The sequence below is a fragment of the Vombatus ursinus genome, unplaced genomic scaffold, assembly GCF_900497805.2.
Source record: "Vombatus ursinus unplaced genomic scaffold, bare-nosed wombat genome assembly UNPS02014798.1, whole genome shotgun sequence".
NCBI lineage: Eukaryota > Metazoa > Chordata > Mammalia > Diprotodontia > Vombatidae > Vombatus > Vombatus ursinus.
This window is the reverse complement of record NW_020954576.1, coordinates 7,170,887-7,180,743: the sequence shown is the minus strand read 5'-3', so window position 1 is coordinate 7,180,743 and position 9,857 is coordinate 7,170,887. Positions and strand designations below refer to the sequence as shown.

Genomic DNA, 9,857 nt, shown 5'->3' with positions numbered 1-9,857 from the left:
TTGGGGAGGAGAGGAAGAGCAGCCCAGATACTGAGAGAAAGCTCACTTAACGGAAGCTTTCGTCCTACGTGTAGAAGGTGATCATGTGTTTGTAGCAAATAAGGAGAAGGGGGGGCATGGATAATTGAAGAATACAGATAATTCCCAAAGATCATGTCCATCACTAGTTTTGACTTCCTCTTCCACCACAACACTTACCAAAGCTACTGATGATTAGAATTTTTTTTTCATTTTCCTTTATTTCCCTAGCCCATACTCCAGTAGAGTGACATAGGGTCATAGAACTAAAACCGGGAAAATCTCAGAGGCCATCTAGTCCCATCTCTTTATTTTACAGATGAGGAAACTGAGACCCACTGGATTTGGTGATTTGCCCAAAGTCACACAAGCATTGGAGGCAAGACTAAGACCCCTGACTCTAGACTTAGCATTATTTCCACTGTACCATTCTGCATCTCATCTTTAATTCAGTTCAATTTAATTTATTTCAACAAACGTTTATGAAACATCTTCTACGTGCAAGGCACAATGTGGCTACAAAGACAAAAACAAAATAAAAAATAGTCCCCGTCCTCATGGAGTAGTGACATAACTCTCAATGACATCTAGAAGCCAGGGAGATAAATGACCCTGGATAACACAGACCGCATCACTAGCCCCCTAGATACAAGAGTGCTGTCTACAAGGGCCAAGTTGCTGGTTGTGACTGTTGTCAACATTGAGATAAGCTGGTTTCTTTATTTTCTTGGCACTGTAGGCTGGATCCCCAAATGGTTAGCCATGAACAGCATTAACAAATGAGTGTTCTGACCAAAAATGCTTTCTGTGTTCTCTAATATAACATCAATCAGACAGACGGTTCCGTGGCTCAAAAAATCAATAAAAATGATTACAACAGTGTAATACTCATTATTTGATATGAGGACAGGAAAAAGACTTGTGGTCTCTGGGAGTCTGGCATGATGCTGTGAATCAGGGGCCAGTCATCTTGACCCAATGGAATAGCTTGTAGTATTTCCAGTTCTTTAACTCATGCTAAGACAATGACACTAAGATTTTGACAAAGACAAATGAGAAGAAAAATCTTCTTTGAAATAACTGGCTTCCTCCAAGCCTTTTCCACTCTGTGTTGAAAATAAGGAACAACATTGTTTTACAGCCTAGACTCCTTTCTGTATGGTCTCCATGCCCTGTTCAAAGGTGACTTTAGAATAACATCAAGAGATGAATGGGTGTTTGCTGACATGGATCTGCTGCATAAAGTTGTCGCCCCAGCGATCAGGATGTCTTTAAAGCTTCATCAGGTATGTGTCTTTGTTAACCACTTACAACTGTGATTCTCCCTGACACCATTAATGAAAAAAAAAAAAAGAAAAGAAAAGAAAGGCAATAGTAAAAGTAGAGAATTGAAGGAAAGACCCCTGTTCTTTAAGAGAAGGCATCACCTCTTTCACTCCATGGATTTGTTATTTAGTTTACTTATGTAGTTGAATTCCACTTCATAGGGTTAATTTCCCAACCCCTTCATCTACTTGTTTTTGTTGTTGTGGCTGTTGCTTTTTCGCTAAAGGGAAGCTGACATTGGGTGGTAACTGCAGTGGGGTGGTGATATTCCAAAAGAGGCCAAAGTTATCCAGACTACATCGGGAAATGCATGTGGATCTTAGTCAAATGCCTTCCCAGTGCACAGAAGAAGTAAAAAATCACCAATCTCATGAAATACATCCCAGATGTTGACAAAGTAACACCTGCCTGGAGCCTGTGGTACAAAGAAGAGAACAAAGGAAGAAATGTGGATTTGGTGATCAATTCATTGTTAGGGGATGGGGCTCTGTTAAGCAAGACTAGAAGTTCAAGTTCTAATTAAGCCTCTGGGTGGATTTTATTTTTTCAGGATCAGTTCACATGTCTAGATGAATATGAAGACCCTGTGATCCTTTATGAAGCCATTCAATCCTTTGAGAAAAAGGTGGTGATTTGCCATGAAGGAGATCCTGCATGGAGGAGTGCTGTCCTGTCCAACAAAGAGGAGCTTCTCACCCTGAGGCATGTGGTAGATGAAGGCACCGATGAATATAAGGTTATCATGCTACACAAAAGCTACCTGAGCTTCAAGGTGATCAAGGTACAGTAGGATTTGCTTTGAAAATCCATTTCTTATTTTTGGGTGTAGACAAGGAGATGCAGATTGATTGTTGGTGCCATCTTGCTGAATCCATATGCCATTTCAGTCATTTGTTTCTAAATGAGCATTTGCTAATCAACAGACTAGGGTGACAAGGTGGAGTTCCTTTATTTTAAATATCATTTGATACCTTTCAGAACCACTGACTAGATTGTAAACTCCTTAAGGAATTGTTTAACTTTTGTATTTGTATCCCCAGAACCTTAAACAGTTTGTGGCATATAGTAGGGGTTTCATAAATGTTTGTTGATTGCTTGATTAAGAAGGTACTTGTGGAAGTCACTTAGTCCATCTCTCTCTATTTCATAGCCCATGCTACATTTAGACCATATCTATCTGTGTCCATGCTAATGCCAAAGCAGTAGAGCAAGGAGGGAGAGTGCCAAGCATGCCATCACCATAAAACGAAAACAAAAAGCTATGTCTTATTCAAGGAAGTAGCATGAAAGTGTTCTGTTGAATGCCTACACCACAGGAAGGGCATGGGACATACTTGTGTCTATGACTGGGGACTAATTAATAATGAAGGAATACTTCAAGTTGTGCTATAATAGAACAATACAAATGCATGACAAGTAAGTCAGCATTCATGGGTTAAGTAAATGCAAGAGCTTGGTAGGAGACAGGAAAATGAGTTCACGCAAGTTAGCTGAAGTTAGCAAGAAGTTAGAGAAAGGGCAGAACCAAGATAGCAGAGTAAAGGCATGAACTTGCCTAAGATCTCCCCCAAACCCCTCCAAATACCTTTAAAAAATGACTCTTAACAAATTCTAGAGCAGCAGAACCTACAAAAAGACAGAGTGAGACAAATTTCCAGCTCAAGACAACTTGGGAGGTCAGCAGGAAAGGCCTGTTACATGAAGGTGAGAGAGGAACACAGCCTAGTGCAGGCCACACCAGCACAGCTCTGGCCGCAGCAAACCAGGCGCGGGCCTTGGGAGTGACTGAATCGGCGGTGGCAGCAGCAGTGGCTGCTTCTGGAGCTCTCAGCCCTCAGATGGTAAAGGGGTTGAATAACTAGTCAGAAGTTTACAGGGTTCTCTTTGCTGGCACCGAGGCAGGACTCTGTTGCTTTGCCCATACTCAAATCCAGGTCACAGTCCCGGGCGGCAGTCCCAGGGCGAGGAGGAGCACTAGCATAGCACATTCTGCAGCAGCAGTGGAGCAGGGACCCTCCTCATTTCTGGGGCAGAGAAGAGCACTTGTGATCATTCACAGACCAGAGCACAGGCCAGGAAAGCAGTAAACACCTCTCCTTAGCTCACACCACCCCGGAAGGACTGAAAACTTACAGGTCCCTAGAAGTATCTCTGAAAACAGTTGCACAAAAACCCTGAAGCTTGGGACAGTGCTCTCTCCACCCTGGAAGGAGACTCCTACTGTAACAAAGAGATAAAAGTCAAGCGATAGGTTAGGAAAAGGAGCAATCAATGGGAAAAAAAATCTCTGACCATAAGGAAGTTACTATGGTGACAAGGAAGATCAAAACACATACTCAGAAGTAGACAACTAAGTCAAAGCTTCTACATCTAAAGCCTCCAAGGGAAAATATGAATTGGTCTCAGGCAATGGAAGAACTCAAAAAGGATTTTGAAAATCAAGTAAGAGAGGTAGAGGAAAAATTGGGAAGAGAAATGAGAGTGATGCAAGAAAAACAAGTCAACAGCTTGGTAAAGGAGACACCAAAAAATACTGAAGAAAATAATACCTTAAAAAAAAACATACTAGGCCAAAAGGCAAAAGAGGTCCAGAAAGCCCATGAGGAGAAGAATGCCTTAAAAAACAAAACTGGCCAAATGGAAAAGGAGATCCAAAATCTCATTGAAAAAAAATAATCCCTTGAAAATTAGAATGGAGCAAATAGAAGCTAATGACTTTATGAGAAACAAACAAAACCAAAAGAATGAAAAAATAGAAGACAATGTAAAATATCTAATTGGAAAAACAACTGACTTGGAAAATAGATTCAGGAGAGATAATTTAAAAATTATTGGATTACCTGAAAGCCATGATCAAAAAAAGAGTCTAGACCAGGGATCGGGAACCTGCAGCCTTAAGGCCACATGTGGCCTTCTAAATGGCTAAGTGTGGCCTTTTAACTGAATCCAAATTTTACAGTACAAAGACCATACTTATATAGACAGAGGGCACAGGTGTGAGTTGAATATTAAGGGATGATACCTAAAAAATAAAATTAAGGAGGGAGAGAGAGGAATGTACTGGGAGAGGTAGAATAGGGTAAATTATCTCACATAAAAGAGGAAAGAATAAACTTTTACAGTGGAGAGGAAAAGAGGGGGGAGGTAAGGAGGAGTGAGGGAACCTTACTCTCATCAGAGTTGGCTCAAAGAGGGAATAACATACACAATTGAGTATAGAAATCTGTCTCACCCTACAGGAAAGTAGGAGAGGAAAGGGATAGAAGAAAGGGAGGATGATAGAAGGGACAGCAGATTGGGGGATGAAGTAATCAGAAGCAAAACACTTTTGAGAAGGTTAAGGGTTAAAGGAGAGAGAGAATATAATAAACAGGGGAGGGGGATAGGATGGAGGAAAATAGTTAGCAATAGTGACTGTGAAAAAAATTTTGAAGCAAGTTTCTCTGACAAAGGTTTCATTTCTCAAACATATAGAGAACTGAGTCAAATTTATAAAAAAATAAGAGCCATTCCCCAATTGATAAATGATAAAAAGATATGATCAGTTTTCAGATGAAGCAATCAAAGCTATCTATAGCCATATGAAAAAATACTCTCACTATTAATTAGAAATGCAAATTAAAACAATTCTGAGGTACTACCTCATACCTGTTAGACTGGCTAATAGGACAGAAAAGGTAAATGACAAATATTGGAGAGGATATGGGGAAAATGAGATGTTAATGCACTCTTGGTGGAGCTGTGAACTGATCCAACCATTCTGCAGAACAATTTGGAACCATGCCAAAAGGGCTATAAGAGCATGCATACCTTTTGACCTAGCAATACCACTACTAGGTCTGTATCCCAAAAAAGATAAAAAACAAAAAGGAAAAGAACTTACATGTACAAAATATTTATAGAAGTTCTTTTCTGGGGGCAAAGAATTGGAAATTGAGGGGATGCCCATCAATTGGGGAATGGTTGAACAAGTTGTGGTATGTGATTATGATAGAATTCTATTGTACTATAAGGAATGATGAGCAGGATGCTCTCAGAAAAAACCTGGAAAGACTTACATGAGCTGATGCAAAGTGAAATGTACTGTGTACAAAGTAACAGCAATATTATAAGATGATCAGCTGTGAATGACTTAGCTATTCTCAGCAATACAGCGATCCAAGACAACTCTGAGGGCATTATGATGAAAAATGCAATCCATCTCCAGAGAAAGAACTGATGGTGTCTGAATGCAGATTGAAGCACACTATTTTTTACTTTATTTTTCTTGAGGTTTTTGTTTTTTTGTTTTGGTCTATGTTTTCTTTCACAACATGACTATTATGGATATGTTTCACATGATTACTCATGTATAACCTGTACCTAATTGCTTGCCTTCTCAATGAGTGGGGTGTGGAGGGAGGAAGAGAGAGAATTTTAAACTAAAAGTTTTAAAAATGAATGTTAAAAATTGTTTTTACATGTAACTGGGGAAAAAATAAAATACTAAATAATAAAAAAAAGTTAGAGAAAATAGCACATATCTAAAGGGAGTAATACAGATCAGTTAGATGTTGGTTTGTCTCATGGAATCTTATTGCTTTGGCAATTCCAAGTAGATATAAATCTATTTTTTAAATTAAATTTGATTTTTTCAATTAACACAAATCTATTTTTTTCTCCCTCTTACTTCCCCTGGAAAGAAAAGAAAAACAAAACCCTCGTAGCAAATGTGCATAGTCAAACAAAACAAATTCCCACACTGCTCATGCTCAAAAAATCTGTGTCTCATTCTTTATCCCAAGTCCATAACCTCTCTGTCAGGAGGTGGGTAGCATGTTTTATCAGTCCTCTAGAATTGTGGTTTGTCATTGCATTTCTCAGAGTTCCAAATCCTTTCAAAGTTATCTGTATAGTATTGTTGTTATTGTATAAATTGTTCTCTTGTTTCTGTTTACTTCACTCTGAATCAGTTCATACAAGTCTTCCCAGTTCTCTCTGAAGCTATGCTTTTCATTATTTTTTATAACACAATAGTATCCCATTACAGTCATATATCATAATTTGTTCAGCTCTTCTCTGAGGGACACCCACTCAATTTCCAATTCTTTGCCATTACAAAAATAGCTACTATAAATATTTTTGTATGTATGGGTCCTTTTCCTCTTTCTTTGTGACTATATCTATAGCTAAAGACTCCAGAGAAAGAAATAAGCCATTCCTGGGCCTGGAAACCCTTACTGCCAGAAAATACTTCCTTTCATGGAACCATTATCTCACATATTGCAATATAATCCCATTTCCTCTTGGTTTCACTTGTGTGTCCCCATCTTCTAGGGCTGGGATGCTCTTGCCTTTTGAGCCCTACTCCCTTTCCATGAATAATAATTAACATCTGTAAGTGCTTTAAAGTTTAGAAAACACCTTCCTCACAATAACTCCTCAAAGTTGGTAGTACAAATGTAATTATCCCCATTTTACAGATAGGAAAGCTCAGGGCTTTCAGTCCTTAATGACTTGACCAGAGTCATAGACATAGCAAGTGTGTAATAAGGTTATATTCAAACCTAGGTCTTCTGATTTGGGAGATATTATCATGGCACAGAAAGAACTCTGTATCTAGAGTCTGGGGACCTGGGTTCAGGCCCTGTCAGCTGTGTGGCCTAGTCTCTTTCAGTTTCCTCATCTGTAAGCTGAGAGGGTTGGGCTACATATGGATAAATAAATAAATAGATAAATGAATGAATAAATGAATAAATAATCATTTACAAGGCAGTTTAAAGTTTGGAGAGTGCTTACAAATATTATTTCATTTGATCTTCACAACAATCCTATTAGACAGATGTTTTTATTAGCCTTATCTTACAGATGAGGAAAATGAGACAAAGAGAAGTTAAGTGACTTGCCCAAGCTCACAAAGCTAGTAAGTCTCTGAGGCTGGATTTGAACTCAGATCTTTCTGGTGTCTGGTTTAGCATTCTTATATACTGCTCCATCTAACCGCATGGTCTTTTGTAGCTCTACATTTTATTTGACTTTAAGCCCACCTTTATCTACTGTACACCATATTGTCTCTTACATGAGTTAAAATGGAAGTCCTGACTTGAGAATCCATCTGCTTTTTTTCCCTGATCTGACCCTGGCCTGTAGGTTAACAAGGAATGTGTCCGAGGACTCTGGGCTGGCCAACAGCAAGAGCTCATATTCCTACGTAACCGTAATCCAGAGAGAGGCAGTATCCAGAATAATAAGCAAGTCCTAAGGAACTTGATCAATTCCTCCTGTGATCAGCCCCTAGGATACCCCATGTACGTTTCTCCCTTAACTACATCCTACCTGGGGACCCACAGCCAGATGAGAAACGTTTGGGGTGGACCTATCAGCTTGGACAACATTAAGTCCTGGTTCCTAAACAAGTGGTTAAGGTAGGTTTTCCAATGAAAAAAACAAAAAACAAAAAACCCTGCATCCAAGTGGATGCTGCAGAAACCACAAATTGCTCAGACTTTAAATTCCACCGTGAATCAGTTTCATCTTGTGATTCAAGCTATTACACACAAAGGTGTACACAGAAAATAGCAAACAGGCTTGGGCCCACTGTCTGAGATGGGGAAATGAGGGCAATTCTTACCCAGCTGAGAAGATGGCTATTTCTCAAAGTTACAGAAGCTGAGAATCTGTCTTCGGTTCCCACAGAGCTTCAGAGCCTGGGGATCTTTATGAGTAATTGTCCCACATACCTTACAGAAAGCCAGGCCTGACCTCCCTCAGCATGGCCCTGGCAGTTATATAAACCTTATCTTCCTACTCTGGGTTCCTTCGAATGAATTCTAAGGAGTTGTGTGTGCATACTGCTTTTCTCCAGGCTTTTAATTAGGGGATGGGCAGAGGTGAAAGACTACTGCTGATTCAGCCCAGTGAAGTTTCATCCTCTACAAAATCACTAAGGTGGGAATCAGGAATATCTCAGGACATTCCCACTTGCATTATTAACCTCCTACACATGGTGAAGGGGATCAATAGTTACCTCGAGCTTGGTTGCTGAGCAGAATTTCCGGTACAGGAATCCTAGTGAGAATTTGATGAAGCATCTCCTGTGTTCACAGAATGCGCAAGGACTGCAATGCCAGCCAGCACAGTGGAGGCAACATTGAAGAAGTGGACAGTGGAGGAGTTACATCAGCAGGGAGCAGCAGCGGCTCGAGCAGTTCAAGTCAGGAAAACAGCGTGGAGCAACCGAGGAAAGAAATCTCCCAGCTTCGGTTTTCTTCTCAAGGTGGTACATACAGGCCAGGTAGGTTAAACAGAAGTAGCCTCCTAAGCTGAAGGCTTGCTGAGTCCCCAGAAGGTGCCCTCTGTTCTTGGAAAACTGCTCCTTGAGGAGAGTGACTGAATTTTTTTTTTTCTCTTTGTATCCCTAGCACTTAGCACTGATCCTGGTATCCAGGTGCTTGATAAATGCTTGGTGATTGATTAATTGACTGATACCTATGTGACGCAGCACGTAAAGTATGGGGAGGAAAGGCTAGAACAGGTGAACTGGCCCAAAGGGTCCGAGTTCTAGGAATATGTGCCAAAGACTCTGTCTACTGCCACCCTTCATGGGGGGATTTGGTGAGCCTTCTTCCAGAACTGGGCCACCCGGTGGTATGCATTTAAAAGAACTCAGTATTTTAAAATACCCTTCATTTCTCCCCTAACCCCTCTTCCCATAAGATTCAGCTTGAGCAGCTGCCCACTTTGCCTATCCCTAATTTTAGCTCTAAAATGCAATGGTATGACAAATTCATATCAGGAGCTTCATGGTGTGAAAGAAGTTTTAGGAGAAGCAATAGCTAATTGTTTTTTTTTTTTTCTGCAAAAGTTCTGGTGAACCAGCGTCTGCCATTCATTCACTCACTCACTATGGAAACATTTATTGAGCCCTTATCATGTGTGTAAGGTCCCCATGTGAGACACAGAGCAATGTGTTAGCTTTCATCATTGACCCATCATGATAATTCATTCCTTTTGACGGCTACTCACCCTGTCAAATATGCAGTTTACAGAAGCATTCCTGTTGCCCTAACTCTAGTATTTCTCTCCAGTTGGAGCCTCCCTCTAGCCATTTCTGACACATCAGAGTGAGAGAAAAGGTTGCCAGGAGATGGGAATGCAGGTGTTGGCTAAAACTATGGCTGCAATGAGTCAGAAGTTTAAAAATCTCATTTGAACTCATACTCAAATAATTAGTCCCAACCAGATGGAAGAAATTCAAAAATCAAACCCGAGGGATGGTCTTGAGCTTTGGGAAGTTAACAATAGTTAGTTAACATTAGTCTCTTGCGTGGAAAAAAACAAAACAAAAAACTCATGTTTTTTTTTCTATTAAGCTCTGATCTTGGTATTTTCCAGATGTGAAAATGCTACACTTTAGCTCCAAGCAGTCAAATATTTAAGAGTCACTAATACTTGGACGGTGATTTGTCTAATTGCCACAAACTGTGTACATGGTCAATGACGGTGCTGAAATGGAAAGAGTGGAATAAAGAGAA

General features: G+C 40.1%; 1 protein-coding gene across 1 annotated transcript in view; it reads left to right on the top strand.

The window, feature by feature from the left end:
- Positions 1-9,857, top strand: part of LOC114049980 (pecanex-like protein 2) — a 369,169-nt gene that overhangs the window by 346,302 nt on the left and 13,010 nt on the right. The window contains exons 30-33 of the mRNA XM_027871475.1: positions 1,160-1,304; positions 1,895-2,125; positions 7,474-7,748; positions 8,430-8,617. Coding sequence (XP_027727276.1) covers positions 1,160-1,304; positions 1,895-2,125; positions 7,474-7,748; positions 8,430-8,617 — 839 coding nt within the window. The remainder of the gene's footprint in view (positions 1-1,159; positions 1,305-1,894; positions 2,126-7,473; positions 7,749-8,429; positions 8,618-9,857) is intronic.